This window comes from Terrapene carolina, unplaced genomic scaffold (assembly GCF_002925995.2).
Source record: "Terrapene carolina triunguis isolate 2854851 unplaced genomic scaffold, T_m_triunguis-2.0 Scaffold148, whole genome shotgun sequence".
In the NCBI taxonomy this organism is placed as follows: domain Eukaryota; kingdom Metazoa; phylum Chordata; order Testudines; family Emydidae; genus Terrapene; species Terrapene triunguis.
Window position 1 is genome coordinate 12,519 of NW_020664499.1, and position 26,685 is coordinate 39,203.

Consider the following 26,685-nt stretch of genomic DNA (forward strand, 5'->3'; position numbering starts at 1 on the left):
CATCCTCTTTGGAACCCCCTTTCAGGTAGTTGAAAGCAGCTATCAAATCCCTCCTCATTCTTCTCTTCTGCAGACTAAACAATCCCAGTTCCCTCAGACTCTCCTCATAAGTCATGTGCTCCAGCCCCCTAATCATTTTTGTTGCCCTCCGCTGGAATCTTTCCAATTTTTTCCACATCCTTCTTGTAGTGTGGGGCCCAAAACTGGACACAGTACTCCAGATGAGGCCTCACCAATGTCAAATAGAGGGGAATGATCACGTCCCTCGATCTGCTGGCAATGCCCCTACTTATACAGCCCAAAATGCCGTTAGCCTTCCTGGCAACAACTGTTGACTCATATCTAGCTTCTCATCCACTGTAACCCCTAGGTCCTTTTCTGCAGAACTGCTTCCTAGCCATTCGGTCCCTAGTCTGTAACAGTGCATGGGATTCTTCCGTCCTAAGTGCAGGACTTTGCACTTGTCCTTGTTGAACCTCATCAGGTTTCTTTTGGCCCAATCCTCTAATTTGTCTAGGTCCCTCTGTATCCTATCCCTACCCTCCAGCGTATCTTACGATGGTCATAAGTGCTAAAACATGGCCTGGAAAAGTGGTAGAGTAGGGAAGCCAAGAAAAAGCCATTATCCCCTACAACATGGTCCCCTGGTGGAACATCTGTATCCACCTGTTGACTCTTGGCCTATTCTTAAATTGTAAGTTCTTTGGGACAGGGCTTTTTTTTTGGTGCTGTGTGTGCACAATACCTAATACAGTAAGGTCCTGGTCCATGAGTGGGGCTCCTACTTGCTATAGAGAAACAAATCATACCACCACCAATATTGCTCCAGTAGGGTTAAACATAACAGTACAGTGATTGACAGCACTAGGGCTGAAGTGTCAGTTCACAATCTGCCCTGAGTAGCTTCACTGCCCCAGGAGGCGATCTAAGAGGAAATTAACACTCTGATTCCTGCACCCTGAGCAGGTGCACAGGGCAAGCCATAGGTCATGCCCATTGTATTTTTCTGCAGCATAATAAGCAATAGATTGGGTTAATGTCACTGTTCCGATCACATGGAAACACGGTACTACGTAATATAAACAATGTCATTGGTACAGCAAGGGATACACGTATTGCCAAAGTGAATACACCAAACAGTGGTGTGAGGAGTCACACAGGCACCATTTCAACCAGAACTAGGTCCTGGTTCAGCACTAGAACTACAGCTTTAAACTACCTGTGGTAGACTGGCTTCACCACTAGCGAACCTTCTCCCCCTCCCGCCATGGCTGCGTGTGAAGTAGCATTGCCTCCTGTCAAAGGTTGCTCTGGTCCTGCTCTTCTCCTTGTGATTTGGTTCTCAGTCCAGGTCATGGTCTAGTGCCACCCTTTAAGGAGTGGGGAGGGGTGTGAACAGAGAGTCACATCCAACAAACAAGTCCAACCCCTTGTGTCAAGTCTCTGGCCCTGACTCTGGGCCCAGTGTCATCACACCCGTATCTCTGTGCGCTGAATTGTGCTCATCCTTTCACATCAGGGTGCTTTATGCCGCTTTCCCAGTGACTGGTAGGGGAACCCAGGCCCATCCTCTCCTCCATCGGATACCTTGCCTCTGCCACCCTGGAATCCTTCCTACCATTAACCTTTCTTCAGGTTTTTTCCCAATCCTCTTGTTTTCCTGGGAGCTTTATAACAAACTGCACCTCCCAGAGCTCTATCCAGGTCTTGCCCTTGCACCGGGGTCGTCACAGGAGCTTGCTCTGGTCCTGCGTTATCAGGACGCCTCCTTCCCTGGGCAGCCTTCTCACCCTGCGGGCCTTTCTGTTCCCTATAGATCGCTCCATAGCTATAATCCCAGTTCTCTGAGAGTGACTGCAGAGTTAGCCTCGCTCTCTCACTGTAGCCCTTCACCCTTCAGTGTGAAACATCTCCCAGGCTTTATGCATAACTGCCTTGGTCTTTTCCATGGCCAGCTTCCACCTGGCCCAGGCAGCCCCCACCACTGCTGGCCCCAGGCATCAGTTCCCCCAGCCACCTGAGCAAAGGGGGTTGGGAGCAGCTTTAACCTGAGGCATCAGCAGTGAGGAGGGAACACTGCGGCTGCCTGCTCCATGGCACCAGCCAGAACAGCAGCTACTCCGCACTCCCAGTTCTGGCTTCCCACCTTGGAACTGGTTGGGAGGAAGATGTGGGGGTGGCGGGGAGAGAAGGAGGGATGTGTGTGGGGGTGGAACTGCCCCGAGGACTGCCCTGCTCTTGCACTGCAGTTTGGGGGAGGCATTGCCCCCCCCCATGCACCTCAACTCTGTCCATGGGCTCAGGGCTTCTGCCCCATGGGGCGCACTGGGGCTTGGGGCTCTAGGCCTTGGGTTCTGGGCCTCAGGCACTGGGTTTCAGCCGTGGGATCCCATGCCCCCCCTGAAAGGGTACATGGACCCCCAGGGGGTTGCAGATCCACTGTTGAAAACCATTAACCTAAGGTATGGGATAGCCTGGGTGAAATCCCCAAACCCCCTTCCTGTTAAGAAGCAATTTGAAGGGGATCACTTAGTGTCAGGTGTGTGGGCTATATACCTGGTAGGGGGGACTCCCTCAGGGTTGCCTGTGGAAGCTGTTCCACTTTATTCATAAATGCCTGTATGGCAGAGTGGTTTCAAGTGGGGTCTCTAACAGCCTGGGTGAATACCCTGACCACTGGAAACAAAAGGGTGATTTGTTTGTTTTCTGGGGCCCCAATTAATGTTTAAGTACAAGTGGAAGAGCCAGTGACAAGCGCATGCACCTAAGGGTGCAGCTCCCCTGTTCAAACCCTTTTGTAACAAGCAGAAAGGGGAGTTGACCCAGGTTTGTCCATGTGGGGCCTCTACCCCCATATCATAGAGGGCTTCACATCTTTGCTTTGACCCAATTAAGAGGTAGTTAATGTGGAACAGCTTCAGCAAGACTGACTGAGGGCACAACCCATCAGCATACCTCATAGACTAGTACTTAGGCCATTCACTTGACTGGTAAGAGACCACAGTTCTAATCCCCTTCCCTCAAGCAAAGAGGAGATTTGAACCTGACTTTATTACCTGCTGGGTGAACACTCAAACCCCTGGACTAGAGAGGGCCTCAGACTATGGCCCAATTATTATTGAACAATACTGGAATAGCTTCACCAATAGCTGTAGAGTAGCCCACATCAACTTATGCCTTAGTTTAATGATTGGGGCACTCACCTGAGAGATGGCATACCCCTGTTCTAAGCCTGGCTCACTGGGCGGGAGATTGAACCAGCATTGACCCCTCCCCGGTGAGTACCCTAATCAATGGGTAAAGGTGAGGCGGGAGCACTGCTTCTTCTCTCAGAACCCTCATCTGGGAAGTGACAGACCCCCCACCCCCCAAAGCCCTTTTCCTCAACAGGGAAAGTGAAGAAACTGACCCATGCTCTCAAGTGTCCTGAGTGAATACCCTAACCATTGAGCTAACGGGTCTGTCTTCTTCTCGACCACCTTGTGTGGTGTTAGGCGGCTTCTGAGCCTACCAACCAGCTCAAGTCCCACAGGGAAGAAAGGCAGCACAATGCCTGTTTGCCCTGGGTTTGGGGCATAGGTGTGAGATAGGTGTCTGGTTCCTACAGTGAAGTAGCAATACATGTCCTCAGCTGCAGAAACGTAGGTGCCTAGGCAACATTTGGAGCAAAAACTTAGGTGCCAAATGAGTTTATATGGTTGGGAAGCAGTTGAACAGGGTTTTTGTGGCTCTCAGTGGTGCCTAAAACTGGAATTTAGGTATCTTTGTGGCTCTGGCTTTGTGTGCCTATGGTACATACTGAGCATGCATAGTCTCAGCTCAGCACTGCTTGCCTGCTGCGTCAGGACTCACTGTACCGCTGACTAAAACGCTACTGGAGTTCCCTGTGTAGTTTGCCCCATTGTTTAAATAAAGGGAAAGGGGAGGAGTTCTTCACCAAATGACTTTCAAAATTGTACCCGCCCGATGCTATTCTGCCTCTTCGTCTAGCATACCATTGCTCAAGCCAACGTAGTCCTGCATTTGCGAGCACTTTAAAATTAAACACAACTCATTTATCAGGAGGGGAAGGGAGTTGTATCTCTGGCACCCCTTGACCATGACCCCAGATGGTACTCAAGGCCTTCTACTAGCATACAAATTTCCAAGCCAATCTGACTGTCTATGAACTTTAGAGCACTTTGAAAGTTTAAACAGCTATGTGACTGCAGCCTGCGTGTGGCTCTTTGCACCCATTGGCAGCCCATGCCTTGCTCACAGCAGCCCCACTTGGTAGAAACAATACTTGGATTATTGCCTTTTGGAACTGGGTGTTGGTCAGATTAGGGGAAAGCTAGTGAGATAAATTCTATGTGAATCCTGCTTATTTCCCCCCTAGCATTGAGCAAAAGAAAAGTGATTTCTTCCTGTCTCAAGAACAAGCATGGTGGTGTGGTGTCTCAGTAAAGTAACCACATGTTGTTAGTTATAAGCCTACTCCCATTGGTTTTGAGGGTAAAGAGCAGAAACATTCAGACGCAGTCACACAGCAACACCGATACAACAGTCTAGCAGGTAGCTATGTCTCTGTCTGTTGATTGCTTTATAAATTAGGACCATTACTTTGAATTCATGGCATTGACAGACCTGACCTAACGAGAGAGTTAATGACGAACCAAGCAGTAGCTGAATCAGTTAAGTTCTTGCTTGGTATCACTAGCAGAATTTGAAGGTAGGTGACTGCAGTCCCCCCCAAGGCAGCTTTTTCAGACTCAGCGGCCTGGGTCTCACTGGTATCTTTATTGTACTGTGATGGGAAGCAGGCACCTTTGGATAATGTGAGCTACAAATTATTTGCTAAGAAGAACATACCATTGAGAAACTGCCACCGACAATGAACTCCTTCAGACAGTACCTGAAACATGCAAATGATCAGTCATATGTATGGCCTCATGCAACAGTTAGTATCTTCAAGTGTCCCCTGTAGCACCGGACATCCTAACATACTGGTGCTGCCACCTGTTCCAGAAGCTATCCCCACCTTTATGCAGTGTGGCTGTGTGAGTACCTGTGCAACAAGGAGATGTCAGAGGGAAGATTTGGTGTATTCTGATGCATGCAACTGTGACAGTGACGAGCGTAGCAACAGAGTACTGTATTCATCAGTCACAGGTTCGGCAAGGGAGTAGTAATGTTACATCAGACATTCAGTAGCTCATAGTTATATGTAGGGATTACATAACGGCACATAGTTACACTTTGTAATTCACATGATATATTCATACAAGACATTCTACAGCCCTCTACTAAGAGTCATTACTGTTATATAAGTAGTTTATGTAATTAAGTACTGTTATATAAGTAGACATGTATTGTCATTGTATTCAGTGATAGTAAGGAGATAATTACAGGTGTACCATGTGTACTTTAGACTTGTGTCTTCGGTTGAGCCAATAATGTTTTTTCTATAATTAGGTGGCAGGAGTCTTATTGTCTGCATAACTTCATAAAATAGCAGATGAAAAAACTGTTCTCAAATCAGTCTAGTCTACAAATAATGACAAAAAGTTTGATGTATTATATGGTACAAACAAGCTCATACTTTTGTGTGACTACAGACAAAGGCAAAGTATGGGAAAATGCATAAAATAGATAATTTGGAGCTAAAAATTCCCAAACTTTCCAAACAGTACTATTTTAAGTACATAGTTACATTATTAATTGTATTTAGAAGTTTTCTGCCAATTTTGGTCAAAATTAAACTATGTTTCTACGAGATGTGGCCCTTTGTGTGATTTTATGACACTTTTGGATTGGATGCTCAATAACATTTAACATTACATGATGTAGAAATACTGCATCACTTCCAGCATCTATACCCATCCTGGTGATGATCACCAGATATGTGCCTAACTTGTGATAACAATACAATTTTTCTTGTTCATAGGTTACCCCTTAGTGCCCCAAATGGGTCCAGGCTGGTAGACTAGGCTGGCATATCATAACTGTAATTAAACATTGCAAATTCTGCTTCTAAATGAAACCAGCAGCCCAGTTGGGTTGAGAGGAATCCTGTAAATTAGTCAGTGCTGTGGTTACAGGTAGCTCTCCCTTTTTGGTTAGCAGGTTAGCATTGCCTTAATGAATATCACGAAGGAAGATAGTGCATCATGACTTTATTGATTTTCATTTTCTCATACAGAATAATCACAGAAGTCACTAACTACAATGCTGAGAAAACAGATTCTTGTTTGTGGATGAAAGAAAGAATTCAAAGGACCCTAGAGATGTCCGACATTTTGAAGGAAGTGTAGGAGCAAGGATTAAAATTCACAGATAGTGAGGCGGTACTGGTTGCAACTTGTGCCATTCCAGGCACCGTCAGTGCACATCTCCATGCAGTTTTCTTTCCCTATGTCACTGGGCTCACCTGCATGCCAGTTTGTATAATTTACGGCTGTTCCATCCAGGAAACTGAATTTACCTGGAATCCCACCCCCCTTAATACCCAGATAGGTATAGCTATTAAATAACCTCACAATACTGAAAACAGCATCATTCTCCCCCTTATTCCTGGGAGATGCAATGGAGCCGCCCGCCTGTTTGCATGCTTCCAGTGTGGTCTCAAAATCGACTTCTTGCCCATTGGTAGCAAACATTTTTTTTCCAAATGTCGTTATGGTCCCATCGAAGGCAAGGACTACAAAGTAAAGCAAAAGATCTTGTTAAACTTTTTTGAATCATTGTATACTCTCATGATTACTCCTATACTGGGACTCCCTCTTTCTGTATTCTTCTATAATAAAATAACCCTTCCGAATACAATAAGGAACGCAAATTGCAAACTTCATACAACTCTCTCTCCTCCCCGCCCCCAGATTAAAAAAACCCAGAGCATGGGCTATGTCATGCTATCCTACCAAACACTGCCCTCTGCTGGATGGAACATCAATGACATGCTAAATTGAGTAGGCTATTGCTCCTGTCTAGTTGCTTCGGAACAAAGAGAATATAAACTCAAGAAGAGAGGAGAATGGAGGAGGGAGTTGAAAAGGGAGAAAGAGAAGGGGAGGAGAATTCATTAGAGTTAGTTACAAGACTAGAAGGGAATAGGAGATAGGAAAGAGATGGGAAAGAGAGGAGAAATAGATGAAGATGATGGAGAAATGGAGAGAGAAATTATAATGAAAAGGAGTCAAAGGGAATGTGGATGGGAGGGGAAAAAATGAAGGAGAGAAGAGAAGAATTTTAAATAAAAAAAAAAAATCCACCGCTCCTTAGGCTCCTATCTTTTAAAGACTAGTGCACCTGCTTAACTTTGCATACACTGAGTAATGGGACTGACTTCATTGGGACTACCCACAGTGCATAAAGTTGAGCACATGCATAAATCTTTGCAGGCCTTAGTTAGGTATTACACTGTTGGCACTTTTGTAGCCACAGATTAACTGTGATGGCCATCAGGGTCACTCACAGAATTCAGGTGACCCAGAGAGATACTCCTGAAAGCACTTCTGCACAGAAAGGGATTATGCAATAAGCCACCTCTGCCTCGTTTGCATCAGTGTTTCAACCTATCACAGTTATCTGGGGCTGGTAGGCGGAACCCTAGTAACTAATTATATAGCCCACAGGTTAACCTCTTTAACACAATACAGAATGTATCATTGCCCATCCCCAGAGATCCTTGTTCCTTTGTATAAAAAGAATGTAAAAATAAATGGAACAAGACTCAGACTATTTTTAAGGAGCTGGTATTTCATGGCTTATTTTTTCCACACTTGTTAATCAAGTTATGGGTGGGGCAGAAAGCAAAAGCAGACAGATTACCTCTTTCCAGTCTGGCAATTTGATTTTTGAATCCTTTGAGGGTTTCTTCTAATTCAGGATTAGGAATAGCAGGTAGGCCTATGGACCAAAAAAAAAATTATGCCCTTAAGTTTAAGTGTTAGGACCAGGCTTCACCGATAATGTGGATGTCATTGTGTAAAATTAATAGCAGGTTTTCTAAAACACTTGTGACTGAGTTACATTTGTTTGATTTTTCTATGTGAAAGAATTTGATCTCAGTGTGTTAAATGAAGGGCCGTTTCATATGCTGACCATCCTGATAATAAACAAGGCTTGTGGAAACTACTTTAAGAAGGAAACCACTGATGAAGAATTAAAATTGAGATCTTTGTGTTAGTCTTTAATGCCCCACCGGTGCTTTGCATCAGGCAAAAGAGGGTTTGGCAGGCGTACTGCTGTGCCTGGTTGATGCTAAAATAGTGTATGGGCTCCTTGAGATACAACTGACAGCCGGTGTAAGATACAACATCCTTCAGGCTGTTTCAGTGCTTCCTGGTCACAGCACCGGGAAGCTGCAAAGGTAGATTAAAAACTATCTTTGTAGCACTCACCCCCTTCACCTCCAATCCCCCTGGGACCTGGTTGGTCAGGAGAATCTGGGCTATAATCTGTAGTTTTCTACTCTGCGGCTGCTAATGATAAAGGCTGGCCTGTGCTCAGGATATGGTCAGAGAAGTAGATTTTGCTGTGATGAGATACTACTTGTGACTTGATAGCTGCTCTGGAAAGCCCTGACCACATGGGGTGTTGGTGGTGGAGCAGAATCAAGTGTAATAGACTTGTAAAGTGGGTGTTGTGTCTCCTTGTAATTATAATGGAAGGTAGAAGCTTTGGTGCTGTTGATCATGGATTCAAACCTTGTGGATAACCTTGCAGAAATGTAATCATCTCTTGTCAGCTTGTACAGTGTCAATTAGCTTGATTAAATTAATCTCTTATGTTTAAAGTACGACTGTACTTTGAAGAGTGACTCTGTAACGATGGCATTTAGGAGATTCAGGTTTATAGTCTCTCTGGGATGTCTGTATTAAACATATTCTTTTACAAAGAGAGAGACATTTTTGTTCTCACTTCCAGTGCTGCAAACCCAACCTAGGCTCTGAAAGACAAGCTGCACTCTTTCCTACTGGTACATCATCTCTAAGGTTATGCCTACCAGCAGCTGGGAGGGTGTGTCTCAGCGCAGGCAGGCAAACACACACCAGCTCTGCTCAAGTTAGCATGCTAAAAATAGCAGTATGGCTATGGTGGCATGGGCAGCAGCTTGGACTAGTCACCTACATTGTACCTAGGACCTCAGAGGGTCAGGTGTGGCTACTTGAGTTGGTGTAGATATACCTTAAGTGTGAAGGTTCTGCAATCCCAGTTATGCCCGTAATGGGTATGTCGACACGTTGTTTTAAATCTTACAGCAGCAAGTCTCAGAGCCCAGGTCTACAGACTCAGTTTCGTGGGGCTTACGTCACTGTGCTAAAAACAGCTCTGTAGACATTCAGGCTAGAGCTCAGGCTCTGAAACTTGCCCCTTCCCCGGGCTTCAGAGCCTGAGTCCAAATGTCTGTAGACCTGAGCTCCGAGCCTCCTGGCTGCAGGTTTTGAAACGCACCCAGTGACACCAATGCAGTCCTAGCTCTCTCATTTTCAGTTGCATCACTTCTGCAGCCATACCAGGAGTAAGCCACAGTAAATTATCCTAGCCAGAAAAGCCAACAGACACAACTGAATAGACACACGAAGAAGATCAGCTGAGTAAGAAGATGCCATTTTCACATAGTCACTTTTCGGAGTAGAACTGAAAGTTAAAAAACTCAGTTATGGCCATTTTTCTCTAGGTTGCTTTAGATAGAAACACAGGTACATACAGAGAGACACCCCCACTCCATAAAGTTAAATGAACAGATTGTTCTTTTTCACCTGGTTGTCCAGGCTGACTTTGCTCTCCCTTCTCACCTCATTCACCCCTCGGCCCTTGTGGCCCATGAAGCCCATCTTTTCCAGGAGGATCTCTCATGGAACTTGGTGGCCCTGGGGGACCTGCTGAAGGGAAATACATGAGTGAAAACTTGCCAGACTCCTCACTGAGCTTCTTCCCAAATGATGCATTTAATTCAGAATAAGCACTGCTGCTGACCTTCAAGGGAACAGATTGCATTACATCAGCTCAATAGCTTTTCATTACCCGACATCATTTAGGTGAAGGTTGGATGCATGTCAGAGGCAGAACATTTACTCCCTACAATGAAAGAGCAAATGCACTTTCAGTGCCTAGAAACCTGGTCCCTGCAACATCCTTGATGTTTGGGTTGCAGGAAGCTGCTCACTTGTTCTCTAATCTGGAAGGAAGATCACACAATGGCCAATAGGGCTATGTGGTGAGGGAGCCTGGGAAAGTTCTAAGAAAGGCACTACCACTTATATTTTCCAACTCCCCAGAATCATCAGCTAGAGAGGCTATACACACACACACACACACACACACAGATTGGTGTTCACTGCAAGAGTTCCTGGATTAGATGCAAAGTTGAACACAGATCAACAAAGTGAGTACCATGTGATTGGTACTCACTTCCAGCACTACAGACCAGGCTGGAAAGGCATCTAGAGTCTTTAACATTTAGTTACTTTTATAGTGAAATCATGATATTACAGAGCAACTTCACTTTGCCCAAGAAGTCCCACTGACATAAAGGCAAATGGGATTTGGCTCTGTAAGTTGCAGTTCATTACAAGCTGGACTTGTAGGATTCACATCACATGGAAAACAATTCCAGATTTTCATTCATCTGTACGATATGCAGAAATTGTCTACATGACAGAAAAAAGACTTTTAAAAACTGAATGAGCGCAATATGTTTGGAACAACCCCTTCACCCCCAGCATCCCTGTAGACACATTTTGATTCCTTCACAATCACATTAGCTGGTGGTCTTATAGCTTGGGGGGGGCAGAGTAACATTCTGAAAAACACCTAAGTAACCAAGTACCACTAACTTTCAATGAGACTTGGGCTTCTAAATGTCTGTCACTTTCGAAAATGGGACAGAAAGTGCAACAAAGTAGAATTTGGTTTATCAGATACAAATAATGAAACACAGCAGAATATCTCTATATCTGGGGTGAGTGACCACTGCAATTACCTTGCAGTCCTGGGATTGCTTTTAAACCAGGCTTTCCTTCTTTCGCAGGCAATTCGTTCAATCCAGGTTTGCCAGGGATTCTCTGAATTCCTTCATGGTGGTCCCCAGCATGGCTCGTCGACAGCAAAAAGGCTATTGCTGTGACTACGTGAAACAATTGGGGCGACATTGTTGGAGGCCAGCTATAAAACAAAGAGTATTTACTACCCAGTGCTGAGTGCTTTTTTTCAAAATTAAAAATGATTGAGAAGTATGAATTCTTTATTTCAAAATAACATTTTCTGTTTGGGACTGAAATCTTTTCAGCTTAGTCTTTTCCCCCCTGCGCTACTAACATGATTAGTGTAGCTATAAAGCAGTTGGAGTTTGAATGATTATTACAGTGCACCAAAATGAAACAATTAATCCTTTACAAAATATACTCATCTGTCTAGAGAGCAAAAAACTTTTTTATAAAGCTATTGATTAACTTATCTCATTTTTTCTTGTGTGACAAGTGTAACTCCAGTATTACTTATGCAGCAATAGGTAGGCATGTCCACTACAGTCAGAAAAAAACAATCAAGATTACTCTGGGTATACTGTCTTAATTATTTATGTTTTAAAAGGGAAAAGCAACCATTCAGACTTTATTCTTCTTCTGCCTCTCTCTCTTCATTGTCATAAATAGCATTTTATAAACACTTCTGTATCAGTGGTGATTTCCTCAGTAAAAATAGACTGGTGTATTAGCAACATAAGGAAGTGCACAAAAGCATCTAAAATTGGAAGTTTAAATTGAGACTTTATGTTATACTTTAACTAGATTTTTTTTTTGTGATTTATAAAGAAGTTCAACTTACCTCTCAGCTCCAATGTGAAATGCAAAAGGAGCATGATGAAGGTCCAATTTATAGGGCGTGTAATTGGAGATACGTTTTTGTGTCTATTGGAAATGTATTGTGTGTGTAATTGGATATTCATTTGGCCAGCAACGCAGACATTTGATAACAGTTACCTTGAATGATTTTTGCTTCGATTTTCTTTATGTTTAAAGCCGTGCGCAAGAACATTTGAAAAGTCAACATGCACTGATGCCTTCCCATTTTGTTGAGCTAAGATATTACATTTTAATTGGGTAAAATAGTCTTGGAGCAGAAGAATAGATGATTGCAGAGATGTCTGTCATGAGTTGTTTGCAGGATATAACGTTTCCATAGATCTTCTATTTACTCTAAGTATTAAATAATTACATCTTCATTGTGATTTTAAATGTCTCAGAAGAAAAACAAGCCAGAACACAGCTGACTTTTATTATATACATATTATTTTCTCATATACCATAGTGTAAAAGTGTTATATGCCCATCAGTGACTGGAGCTGAAAGCTCATGAGTAAGTAAAATCTACCATAATAGAGACAAAGCATAAAAAACAGGACACACCATCTCCACCTGTGCCCTATTCAGAGTAACTCCCAGATAAGAATTTAGTTGATGCACTAAGGTATAAGTAGATGCACCACAGAATATTGTAAGGGAAATTCCATATTCCACTAAGGATAGTTTAACATGATAATATGAGGGGGATAATATCACCCACGAAACAGGAAGCCAGATTCTTATTGAGATTAAATTCCTTTTACACAATTCTGGCAGTGCAAAGAGGCCTTAAAAATGGTGGAAACATACTGGAAATGGAAGACTTCTTTATATTACCTTACATTTTTATGTCCTTGGTAAAAGTTGTTCCTTTCTAGTGGCTATTTAGTGATCTACATTAAATGAGTCACTGATCGTGGTCCAGTTCACAACGGAACAAATGACTTTAATGGTGCATTTTGTAACAACAACAGAACCTAGTGAAAAATGTCCCTGCAATGGTGACTGTCAGAGAGCATTTTCTAGAATTTATTGACATTGATGATACTACAGGAGCTGGTATGACAAATGTGCTTCTTAAAAAGCTGGAAGATACGGGAACTGTCATAGCTGACATGAGAGGTCAGGGCTACGATAATGGCGCCAACATGAGAGGAAAGAACAGAGGAGTGCAGACACGGATCCGAGAGTTAAACCTTCAAGCTTTTTTGTCCCATGCAGTTCTCATTGAACTTGTTGGTCAGTGATGCAGCATCAGCTTCTAGTGAGGCTGCTGACTTTTAAAATGTAATTTAAAGCATCTATGTATTTTTCTCTGCATCAATTCATCGATGACAAATTTTGAAGCAACATCTGGGAACATCCTCCCTGACACTGAAACCACTGAGTGCCACACGATGGGAAAGGCGAGTGGAGGTGATAAAGCCTATCAAACACCAAATTGGGAAGATAGATGATGCCATAGTTGCCATTATGGAGGATAATGTTATGACAGGAACTGTTCGTGGGAGAACAGTGGCAGAGGGAAATGGAATCACCAGAAACATACATAACTTCAAATTTCTGTGTGTCTTAGTATTGTGGCATGACATAGTGTTTGAAATAAATGTTGTAAGCAAGAGACTCCAAGGTGCTGACCTTGATATATCTGGAGCAACGGAACAACTGGACAAAGCAAAGTAATACCTACAGTCTTACCACTCAGATGAGGGATTTCAAAACGTTCTGAAGAGTGCACAGAAGTTGGCAGAGGAACTTCACACTGAAGCTATTTTCCCACCCATTCAAGAATACAAGAGTCACCGAAGAAGACGACATTTTGATTATGAGGCATGGGATAATCCCTTAAGAGACCCCAAACAACAATTCAAAGTTGAATTCTTTAACCAGGTGCTAGATTGTGCAATACAGACAGTTGAAGAACATTTCATGCAGCTCATGGAACACAGCAGTATATTTGGGATGTTGTATGATATTCCAAAACTCCTCACTATACCTGAAGAAGACCTACACCAGCAATGCAGGGCACTAGAGACAGTGTCGACACATGATGACATGCGCGATAGTGATGCGAGTGATTTAGGTGATGAACTGAAAGTCCTTTCAAGATACATTTCAGCAGGATCATCTCCAAAGGCTGTTCTGGAATATATGTGCACAAATAAGATGACCACCCTCTTTCCAAATGCTTTTGTTGCTCTGTGCATACTTCTAACACTTCCTGTAACAGTTGCTAGTGGAGAACGCAGCTTTTCAAAGCTGAAGTTAATAAAAACACATCTATGCTCCACAATGACACAGGAGAGGCTGGTCGGCCTTGTAACCATCTCAACAGAGCATGAGCTGGCCCAGACTGTGGACCTTCAAGAAGCAGTTCAAATCTTTGCAACCAAGAAGGCACGGAAAGCATTACATTGATTATTCAAACAGATAAAAATGCCAGTGTTTACCATGCAGACAAGAAAAGTTACATTTGCTGTTCAGGTGTTTGAAAGTTAAGTGTTACTTAAAATTTTTGAACAAGGCATTTTAAGTTGTTAGTTCTCCTTTATTGGGGTAGGTAGCAGAGCAGTACCATGAGAGGAGTAGAACAGGAAGAAGGCAGAATTGAGACGTTTCAAAGTTTTGGGCCAAGCGAGGAGGTGTGGGGGCATCATTTGAGCTCCCCACCTCAGGTGCCAAAATGTTGTGGGACGGCCCTGTTCATACCTATTTGCTAACAGCAAAGTAAATTTTTCTGAGAGAAAAAAATTCTGTCAGAAAATGATGCTTCAACAAAACTGAAACCTTCCTTGGGCACGTATCAACTTCATCAATTTTTTCAATGAAAACTTCTCTGAAAATCTGATTTTTATAAGGTAAAAATGTTTTATTTCAACTTTATCATTTTGACTTTTCTGTTCTATTACAATTTATAATATTAAAGTTGAGACGTTTTGATAAAGTCAAAACAAAATGTCGCTTTGAATTTTCTTAAATGCAATTTTGGAACTTTTGTTCCAATTCAGAATGAAAAAACAAGCCAACTTGGAATTTCCTGTGGCACAGAAAAACTGGGTTGTAACCAGCTGTAAGGAATGTAGAGAGTCAGGACTCCTGGGTTTCATTCCAGGTTCTGAAGGGGAGAATCCTCTAGTGGTAATAGACCCATCTGCCCCCTCCCTCCCACAAGCCTGTTTGTCCCCCTCTCTTCCTATGTGCTCCACTGCCCAAATCCTGCCTTATTCCTCCACTGCTCCTATCCAGACCTATTTAGGATGATCACAGAGCCATCTTTACAGTTATCTAAAATCCTTCTCCCTTCCTCTTTCTCAAGCAACTATGCAACTGCCCCTCCCCTCCAATCCTATCTCCCTCACTTGCTGCTATGCACACACTCCACCTTCTGTCTCTTACTGCTTCCCACCCCTATCTCTAGCTACTGTACTGTTCCCACCCCTCACCCTGCCTGCAACCCCTTCTCCCCATGCCCCGCCTCCACTTCCTCAACACTCTGAAATCTAAGTCAGGCTGATTCCCCCTCCTTCTTGCTGCCTGGGCAGAAACAGCGTGTTGGGGGTGAGCACTGAGTGCACAAGAGGATCTACAGGCTTTCAGTTCAGGTGTCCAGTGCCACAGCAGCTCAGAGCAGCAACTTCAGGTGCCAGAATGTCTAAAAAAATTCTTAAAAATAATTTGTTAAAATGGGTAAAACAATGCGTGTTCTCCTCACCTAACCTCACTCTCAGAAATGGCTGCACCATTTTTGGTGAGACTTTTAAAAAAAATTTCAGGCTGAGGCAGACATGCCTGAACATTTAAAGTTTGACAAAGTTATAAGCAAATGAAAACTGGTTCTTAGGTTGTAATGGGAAGTGTTGGGTAACCTTACCCACTGGTATCGCTACCTGCACCAGCAGTAACACACACACACACACACACACACACACACACACAAAATTATGTCAGTTGTGCTGCTGTGTATAAGAAAGATAACATTTGAATCATTGTTGCTACCACTGTTATACAATAGCAGCATATTTTGTACAAAGTATATCATGGAAGGTGTCAATGGAACAGTTATGATTTACTAAGTATGATTATCCTGTTCATATGCATGTATTACCTTTGTATCTGAAGTTATGAATAGTGTCTATGTATCTTAAACATGTGGCGTATTCCAGAGTGACACCCCGCAGATAGAGTTACATCTGGGCCAGACAGCTGTGTGTTGATGGCCTATCAGAGACACTCCATAAGAACATAAGAATGACCCTACTGGGTCAGACCAAAGGTCCATCTAGCCTAGTATCCTGTCTTCTGACAGCGGCCAGTGCCAGGTGACCCAGAGGGAATGAACAGAACAGGTAATCATCAAGTGATCCATCCCCTGTCGCTCATTCCCAGCTTCTGGCAAACAGAGGCTAGGGACACCATACCTGCCCATCCTGGATAAAAGCCATTGATTGGACCTATCCTCCATGAATTTATCTAGTTCTTCTTTGAACCCTTTTATGGTCTTGGCCTTCACAACATCCTCTGGCAAGGAGTTCCACAGGTTGACTGTGCGTTGTCTGAAGAAATACTTCCTTTTATTTGTTTTAAACCTGCTGCCTATTAATTTCATTTGGTGACCCCTAGTTCTTGTGTTATGAGAAGTAGTAAACACTTCCTTTTCTACTTTCTCTACACCAGTCATGATTTTATAGACCTCAATCATATCTCCCCTTAGCCATCTCTTTCCAAGCTGAAAAGTCCCAGTTTTATTAATCTCTCCTCATACGGAAGCCGTTCCATACCCCTAATAATTGTTGTTGTCCTTTTCTGAACCTTTTCCAATATATCTTTTTTGAGATGGGGCGACCACATCTGCACGCAGTATTCAAGATGTGAGCATACCATGGATTTATATAGAGGCAACATGATATTTTCCGTCCTATTTTCTATCCCCTTCTTAATTATTCCCAGCATTCTGTTCGTTTTCTTGACTGTCATTGCACATTGAGTGGATGTTTTCAGAGAACTATCCACAATGACTACAAGATCTCTTTCTTGAGTGGTAACAGCTAATTTAGACCCCATTATTTTATATGTATAGTTGGGATTATGCTTTCCAATGTGAATTACTTTGCATTTATCAACATTAAATTTCATCTGCCATTTTATTGCCCAGTCACTCCACTCTCACAATGGGCCATTGACAAACCCTCATCCTGTCCAGATAGCTCTTCATGCCTCAGACAGCAAGAAGCCAATGGCCACCCGCATGAGTCAGCAAAGCATGTAAGGGCATGTGATATGCTCAGGTGAACCTGGACTCCACCTTGGGCCAGTAACTTTCCACATACAGGGGCTGTGGGCTTTGTTTGGGACAGTAATATTCCATGCATATGGCAGAGGATATAAAAAGACACCTGAAACAGCTCCATGTTGCCGCTCTCTGCTCTGGACTATGAATTTATAGCTAAAATGAGCATCTTGAACTATGGCTTGAGGTCCTTTCAATCTTTTGGAAGTTATCAGACAGACTTTACAAGCCAGCAGCCTATGACATCAGTGTTACAGACCTGATATAAGGACTTCACAATCATTTGCATGTATATGATCTATTTATGACTCTCTTCTTTTATTATTAAATCTTTAGTTAGTTTACTAAGGATTGGCTGACAGCATGACATTTGGGTAAGATCTGTGTTATATATTGACCTCGGTCTATGGGTCTGATCCTTTGGGCTTAGAAAGAACCTCACATATGGTAAAGCGGGTTTTCAATAACCTCTCAATATATTAGATAGGGATGCCCAGATGGGAGCCAAGGGCTGGAATGCCTAAGGGAACTGTTGTTTGGTTTCTGGTTAATCAGTGTGGTACTGCAGAAGCTGTTTTGTTACCGGTTGGGTGAATCTAATTAAAGAATAAACCACCAGTTTTGGGGGATTGTCTGCCCTGAATGTGGCATTCTCAGAGTGGGCTGCCCGAGGCACCCAATCACATCAATGATGGGGTGTTTACACCAAGGAGGAAAAGGAGTTGTTTAGAGCTGGTCCAACTGGGAGTAATGGGATGAAGTCTAGCACAGGGGAAGATTTAGGCTAAATAGCAGGAAACATTTCTTAATCATGACATCTATTTGAATGTATATGGTCCCCAAGGGAAGTGGTGGAGGCCCCATTGGTTTAGATATTTCCAATTGAATTGGAGATCATTGGAGAACACATTATAGGGGATAACCATGTCATGATACCCTGAACAATAGACTAGATACTACCTATTTGGTTACTATTATCAGAGTGCACGAAAGCTTTAGAAACTGAGCTCGCTATAAATAGGCAAATTCAAAGATCAATGTGGAATTAAGCCTATTACAACTATTGGTTCATAATAGAGGTCTGTCATTAAAGGTAACAAGAGCTAGACAGGTTCCCAGCTAGACGTCAAATACACTTAACTTCTTGATTCCCAAATGTTTTTCTGAAAAAATCTTTTTCTGAATAAATACTTAATCACTGATGCTTCCTGGAATATTTAATTAACTTTACACAGCTGAGTAAAGATACCAAGCGTTATGTGCTTTTGTCTCAAAAATTACAGGGCAAATATCAGTTTTCATAAACTTTAATACATCAGTTCATGTAACAACCACTCCTGCAGTGGCCAGGAGAAGGTAATAATCTTATTAATGATGGTTGAACCTGAAAAAGGTTAGAAAAGGCCTCCGAACTTCAGTATTTATCCAAATTGGTTTCGGTGCATTCTAGGAGTCAAGAAACTGCACATTAGGGGAGGTTCAAAAAGGAACAGTACAAGAAACCTTGTCCATCTCAGATATAGACGGTCGGGCCTCTGAGTTCTAGAGTGTCCTTCATTTTTTCTTATTACTATTTTTGCATTACAATAGTACCTAGAGGCACGGTGCATACACATATTAAGAGACAATCCTTGTCTCCAATAGCTTTCATTCCAAACAGACAGGAAAGGCAAAGAATGGGAGGGGAAACAGACCCAGAGAAGGGAAACAACTCACCCAAGGTCACACAGCATGTCAGCAGCAGAACAAGAAACAGAACCATGACTTCAGTGGCACCAAGATTTCACCCAAACTCTCAAGTCTCAGTCCAGTCTAGTGAACCACACTGTCTCTCTAGGTGTTTTTCAGCACCTGAATGAGCAGGTTACTTTGCACACCAGTAGCTGCATCATTAAAAAGCACCACAAAACATCGCTCCTTTCACGGCCTCTAAGAGAAGAGAACCCACTCATCCAGATGCTGTAAAACAACAGGAGAAAATAAGCGAAACTCTAGACAGCAGACAGGTCCTGCTGCCTGGTATCCCATGTATCCACATAAAAGAAAAGAGATCACTGGGGAGATGCAGGTACTCAGGCTGAACCCTATGTTAAGTCACCCACAGCGGCCTCAGCATCAGACTTTGGTTTTGGTACAATGTTGAAGTCCTACAAAAGGGGCAGATTTCCTGCTGTTTCCAGGTCTGTGTTTAATTTTGGAAGTATAACCCCTCCTAAATCTATTTATCACAAGGACGGGTGTTATCCAGCAATCTTCATATAAGAAAGGAAAGTCCTTCTAGCTGTCTAATGAAATGATAAAATCAACTAAGTGGCTACATTGTAATAATCAAAGATAGATAAAGCCAAGAGTTTTGTTTGTAGAATAGTAAATCTTCCTTCTTCACAGAATCTATGCCATTCTAGTTGGCATATTTTTGGCCAAGACAACTTTCCAACAATAGGACTTTAAAGAGGTTATTTTGCAAGTGAAGATTCAACATTATGAAATCCACATAATGGACATTATATCAAGAGTTGCTATTCTATGCCAATTTTGAAGTAGCAGTCATGTTGCACATTCTTAGACTGGCTGGAGACCTTTGCTGTGTATTGGCCTGTACAAGGGACCCCTCCTTTACTGCCAAAAAATACTCCATTCCCTAATATTGGAACTCAAAGTTTTGCTGAAGCACAGTGTATGAATTGGCCATACAGAGGAGTCCCTACAGTGTAGGATAGGAAAAAGATCACTCCCCGGCATGGTGTAGAGTCCAACACTATGCAGGCTCCCTGGGTAGCAACATCCAGGAAGATCTTGGGAAAAGGAGAAGCTAGGGCCAGTGTGTCTATTACTCTGTATACCCGTGGTACCTCCTTCTCTTCCTGCATTGGTGAGAGAATGGTTTGAGGACACTCCTGGGAAGCTGTGTATGGGGAGATTTTGACAAACCAGTAAAGTGTCTGAACCTACTGTTGCTCATTGCTAAAAGTAGTCAAGTCAGCAGGCCGTAAAATGGCTATGCAGCAGCCTCAGCTTGACCAAGGCAGGAGGGGAGGGGGTTTGGGTGCCACAGAAAGGGCAGCTTGACCCCACATCCTTCCTGATAAGAATTGTGTTGAAGTTGCCGATACATGCATTTTAGAAGAGCAGGATGTGCCCTCAGGAATGTTTGTTAGGGCCTCAAGGCCGCAAACTCTGGTTACCAAGTTACCAAGAGCTCTGGCTCCACAGGATGGGGAAGTGTGTGAGAAATTTCTCACTCCCTTCTGCTTATGAGGATTCCCAATGCACAGCCCAGTTACTCAATCTGAATACCAAGTAGTAGTAGTGGTGGTGGTGGTGAGCCAAAGCTCTTTGAAATCAACGGCTTTGGATCAGGACCTATGTCACTGCTGGCAGCCCTCTTCTCAAACCTTGCTTTTGCTGTCTGATGATGGTGGTCAGATGTGCATGTGGTTTGTGTGGGTGTGTAAAATCTATTCAGTTTACACATCAGAATGATATTGTTTGTCCAGTGGTTAGTATGATATAAAAGAGTCTTGACAGAACTGTAAAATACTGTAAATGACTATTTCTATAGTGCTATAGGAGAACAGGGTATTTGACACACAAAAACAAAATGGGCAGCTTGCAGTATAGCTAAATGATCTATGATTTCCAGGGCTTTTGTTGTGATCTCCCTTTATAATAACTGAGTTGAATTTTATTGCAGGGTTTCATATTACACAGTATGGCCTCAGTCCTGCAAAGAGATGCATATAGGCAGATCCACTGAAGTATACCTGTGTGCATTTCCTTCCAGGATTGACACCTGTTCCTCTAATGTTGTGGCATAGTATATGCTGCATTATCCAGGCATGTAACTACAATGGAATGTACAAAGTTGTCTTAGCATGGGACTCCTCAAACACACTAAGCCAAACCCTGAAATCCTTACCTGGAGCTTACTCAGCCACAGTGAGACAAGGCAGAGTTTGGTTACTATAATTAACCCCCTCTCAAATTAGGGATAATTCTAGTTACAAATCAATCACTTTCGATAGCTACTATTTCCTTAGTAAGCATGAGGAAGGAAAATATTACATCATGATTTTGTTTCTCTCAGAAAAAATAATCACAGAAGACATTAGCTATATTGCTGAGAGAACAGGCTCCTGTTTATGTCTGAGACACAGAATATTGCATGGACTCTGCACTATGAAATTACTGAGAGGATATACTTTAAAATTCACAGATAGTGAGGCGGTACTGGTTGCATTTTCTGTCATTCCAGCCTCCATCAGTGTACATCTCCACACAATTTTCCCCTCCTTTGCCATTTGGCTCACTAGCATGCCAGTTGGTATAATTCAGAGGTTTCCCATCCAGATACTGGAATTCACCTGGAACATCACTCTCCCTTATACCCAGATAAGCATATCTGTTAAACTGTTTCACAATATCCAAAATAGCATCGTTCTCCTCCTTGTTCCTGGGGGTGGCGATGGAGCCACCAGCATGTTCGCATGCTTTTAATGTGGTTTCAAAATTGACTTCTTTCCCATTGGTAGCGAGAATTTTTTCCCCCACTTCTGTTAGTTTTCCTTCCAAAGTAAGGACTGCAAAGGAAAGTGAAAAGATCTGGTTGGTTTTTTGTCTTATTTTATACTGTCCATGTTCCTACTATACTCCTGGGATGGGAGAAAAACCATGAGGAAATGAAAGAAAGGAAAAGAAGAGAACATTACAAATAGAAAGGGAAAGAAGGAGGAAAAAATAAAGGGAGAAAGGAAAGAGGATTGAAAAGAGACAGAGGAAAAGAGTGAAGAGGAGGAGAAAAGGAGGAACTACCTCTGTGTCAATCCTACCAACTCATTCGTTTTTTCAGCGAGTCTATATAATTCTTCACCTATGGACATCTGTCTCTCCTCCTACAACCTAAGTGTGCTCTACTCCCATATACTAAATACACTTTCAGACCTGCTCTGTTATGTGCCATCAGTAGAGCTGATTGAAATTTTCCAAATTTTAACAAGAGAAAAGGAAAGTAATTTTGACAAAAATCTTTGATTTTTCTCCCCAATTTTCCCCAACAGCTCTAATGACTACACCATCCCAGAGTGTATTGAGAATATAAGCACTACTGCCATCATAGAACTGCCTCAGTTTCAATGATTCCCAAGAGCTCAACTATAACACTACAAAATCCTTTTTAACAAGATTTTTTTAATGCAATTTGAATGAATGTGAGTGGCGTTTCCTTAAAGGTCCTTGCTACTCGGGGAGAATCAGGCCCTGTGTCAGCTCGACAGAGATCTTATCTGCTTTGGAGAACAACTGTGGCAACCCTATATAGATCCTCTTGCTGAGGGAATGGGCCCTAAGCAGTCTCCTATTAGGGATTTGAGCTTCTCCAGATGGAGTTCAGTCCCTGTGAGTACCCTCCCCAGATGATCTGTGTTTCAAAAGAGCTGAGCCGCACACTTCACCTTGCATGTATCTTGCTCCTCCTCATAAATAAACCAATGGAGAGTTAGACAAAAGGGGGTAACTTTTCTGCTCTGTTAAGACTTGCAGATTCCACTCCCTAAAGTGGGAGTGGCACATTAATCAGTTGGTCATGGTGAGGGAAACCTACTCCCAAAAAGCAACATGTACAAGCAAGACAAACTGCAATAGCCTGCTTGATGTTTATTTCCACGTGCTGCCCTACATGCTGGACATGCACAGTACAGTCCTTCGCACTATGCTGTGCCTAGTCCCTTTTGATTCTAGTCTATGTAAGTTCTGATACTCCATTCATACATGTAGTATGCAGAATGCTCAGTATGTTGTATAGCCCTAAGCCCCCGTCTATGCCCTATCTTATGGACAGCCTTTTGCATTGCACTATATACTGCATAGACACACATACACTGACCAATCTTTCTTGCGTGGCTTCCATTACTGCAGTATCTGAGCGCCTCACAAATTATCTTTACAACACCCTTGTGAGGTAGGGCGGTGCTATTATCCCCATGTTATGGTACAGACAGACTGAGTGACTTGCCTAGGGTCATACAAGATATTTGTGGCAGAGCAGGAATTGAACCCTGGTCTCCCACATCTCAGGCTGGGCTGCTGGATCAGCTTTCCTGTCCTTCCAATGTGCAACAAACACCTCAGCATTCTTAATTGGTGCTTGGAAGTAAGTTTAGGTGAGGAAAGTTTTAGAATGGAATACTATTTTTGAAATATAACTTACTTTAAGTTGGGCTATCACGGTTCATTTTGTACATTGCATTTTACAGAAGTTGTGAGGAAAAGCAGAAAGATTACCTCCTTCCAGTCTGGTAATTCGATGTTTTAAAACCTGGAGGCTTTCTTGCAATTCAGGATCAACAGAAGCAGGCAGGCCTAGAGATAATAATAATTATACAATTGATTTAAACTGGACTTCACTGATATGAAAAATGCATCATATACAATTAATAACAATTTTCCAAAATTGTCTTGTACTTGATGTATGTCAGTTTCATTTTCTGTGGTGGAAAATTCTATTTCCCTGCATTTATATATTTTCAAAGAAACCCTATCACATATTGATTGTTCTTATACATAATAAATAAAGTATATGCTTGTTGAAACTCCAGAGAGTTTCAACTACTGGAGCGTAGTTACTTAAAGCACATTACATGTGAAATAAGATCAATTTTTCTAATCTGAAGTCTTTTGTGTATGTGAAATCCACGAAAGGGTTAATATTTTAGAAACTGTATCCTGTGTAGGCTGAGCTAATCAGAACTTGCTCTGATTAAAATTTGCAACTTGACAGCCACAATGTAAAACTTTAGTTGGTGTGGAGTTCCTGTGATATTGAACAGAACTGGAATTCTCTTCTCTGTTTCCTTTATGATCAGTTAAACTCTAATAGTTTTTCAGTATGCTTCTATCTGAATAGTGACTGCAAAAATGTCATTGTAAGTTCTTTCCAAGATGACATATGACATATTCATAGTTTATAGATATAGAGATTTTAAAAACAAAAAAACTCCCAGAATGCAAGTTTTTCATGGTATCTGAGAATCAAGCTGGCTATGATTTTCATACAAAATCATCACCAGTAATAAAACTTCTGCGGGTGAAATTATGCCATCTGTGACACCTGTACAGTCCCATTGCCATTAGTGGGGTAGAATAACTGTAACTGATTGAAACTCAGTACAGGATTCTGTTGCTGCTGCACAAGGAGGAATAGATTCCTTCTCAGTGTCTCGGAGCTGTGCTGGCTCTGCATTTGTAAGACGAGTAAAAGGTAGTAAAACGTATTTTAATCAATACAGTCAGGAGGTCTGATATGATAGATACAGGAAGCAGATCAGTTGAATAACAAAGGCACCATTTTTACAGTCACTTCTAATAGCAGAACTGCACTTCAATAGACTCAGTTACTTTTCCCTGGACAGCTTTATACACAGCACAAGTATCCAGTTTTTTTGGACTAAACAAAGATTTGTCTTATTCACCTTGTGGTCCAGGCTCCCCTCTCTCCCCCTTGTTGCCTTTTTCACCCTGGGACCCTTTCACCCCAGGAAGCCCATCTCTTCCAGGAAGACCTGGCATGCCACTGGGTGGCCCCTGAGGACCTGGAGAAGAGAAGCACACAAATGAAAAATGTACAAAATTTCTTTTCAACTGATGCATTTTATGGGAAATTCAGAATAAACATGGGTTTAACAGATGCTGGCCAGCAAAGCAACAAACTGCATTGTGCTTCTGAATAACTTCATTAATGCACAAGCCTCAGGTGTCTGTTGGCTTCATAACAAAGGCAAAACACTGACTCCCTGGAATGAGCAACCAAATGCATGTTAGGAGCCCAACTACTTCAATCTTGGAGCATCTTTGGGGATAGAGCTGGAGAAAGCTTCTGACCTGCCTTTTGGCATGGAAGGAATATTGCACAATGCAACAATCAGCATCTGCAGGTGGTGCATTAACAGACCAATGGTGCATACAGCCCCTTGGCTTCAACAACCTGAGAAGTGCATCAGAAGCCTAATTAATACACTGACATGTAATTGCTTCCTGGTACTACATTTTCATTCATTCATTTTAAAAACCAGTTTTGTTGAACATTATAGAAAGTATCCTTCTGCATGAAAAGTAGTTCCCACTGAAAGGGTAATTGAAAAGAGATGGGGAAAGCTATGCTTGTGAATGCATTGATCAATTGTTAGTTTTCTGCCCTAATTCTCTCTCATTTTAAGAAGACCCTGAACTGTTGCCTTCTCCTCTTATGCCCAAGAAATCAGTTGTAGTTTATGCCCAACAGCCACTTTCATCTAATTTTCTTGCAAAAAAATGAATTTGGACTATAGTCCAGCGCCCCATTTAATTTTGACACTGGGAAGCGGGTTTAAAAATGGCTGAAGAAGCCACAATCCTTTTCTGTAAGGGAAGCTTGTCACGGGGCAGGGGACAAATTAACAATTGGAGCTGAGTGGGAGATTGTTTCCACAAGAGTCTGAGATATCAGTTTTCTTTTCTGTCCCAAATCAAGACAAAAAAGTAGAAGTAAAAAAAAAAAAAAAAAAAAGTTTGGATCAGGTCAACTGAAGTGTTTTATTTCTATCATTTCAAAACATTTTGTTTTTGACTTTTTTATGCCCCCCACTTTTTTTTACACTACAACTCAACTAAAAAAACTGAAACAAAAACTGGGTTTGAGCCAAAACCCAAACTTTTCTTTTAAAAAATATGAAAATTGGATGTTTGACAATTTTGAACCTTTTTTCTCCCCCACCCCCCGTTTTTTGAATTGTGAGATTTGTCAAAAATAACCCGTTTCTGCAAACCATTATGATTTTGACAAATTGACATTTTATGACCAAAAAAATTGTCAGAAAATTCCTAACCAACTCTAATAAAATTGCCACTTTTTCTCCTTCAGCTTCTCACTCTTCTGCCAAAGAACTGCTTTTGTTTCCCTCTCATTTCCACAACATAAATGTTCCTCCTGCTCCACACCACAGAGAGTTGTTGCACCACCAGAAGTTCACTACAAGTTGGAACTATAGGACAATTTCACTCTAAGCAGAAATTCACTGTATTTACTGACTTCACCGTAAGAGGGTTCCACTATGCATTAAATAGAACTCACCATTTCTTTATTTCATCTGACTCAAGGAAACAGGTGATAAACCATTTAGTTTACTAAGCATAATAGTCAACACAGCAATACATCTATTTAAAAGAGGAGATAACCACTGACCATACCTGGTGGGCCTGAGTCTCCTTTCATACCATCTCTGCCATCTCTTCCAGGCAATCCATTGGCTCCTGGGGTGCCAGGGATTCCAGGAGTTCCTGCACACTTCTCCTCAGCATGACACATCACCAGAAAAAAAACTGCTGCTGCAAGTATGTGAAGTGACTGGAGTGACAGCATTGTTCAGGCCAGCTACAAAAGCAAGTTGCATTTACCATGCAATTCGGCACTGAGAAAAATAAGATCTGATTTATGGTAACTGGAAATAATGAAGAAGTGGTCAAATTTGGCCTTGAATGAAGTCTTCAGTTTGGGATTAAATCTTTCAAGTTTTGTTTTTTCCCCCCTATTTATATTGAGGT

At 42.2% G+C, this 26,685-nt stretch overlaps 1 protein-coding gene and 1 pseudogene across 1 annotated transcript in view; both read right to left on the reverse strand.

Moving 5' to 3' along the window:
- Nucleotides 1-6,302: 6,302 nt before the first annotated feature.
- On the reverse strand, nt 6,303-11,135 carry LOC112113323 (annotated as a pseudogene).
- Nucleotides 11,136-21,315: 10,180 nt separating this feature from the next.
- LOC112113811 (pulmonary surfactant-associated protein A-like) overlaps nt 21,316-26,685 on the reverse strand; it is a 45,186-nt gene continuing 39,816 nt past the window's right edge. The window contains exons 2-5 of the mRNA XM_029912010.1: nt 26,332-26,421; nt 24,579-24,698; nt 23,392-23,469; nt 21,316-21,692 (exon numbers count right to left, since the gene is read on the reverse strand). Coding sequence (XP_029767870.1) covers nt 21,316-21,692; nt 23,392-23,469; nt 24,579-24,698; nt 26,332-26,421 — 665 coding nt within the window. The remainder of the gene's footprint in view (nt 21,693-23,391; nt 23,470-24,578; nt 24,699-26,331; nt 26,422-26,685) is intronic.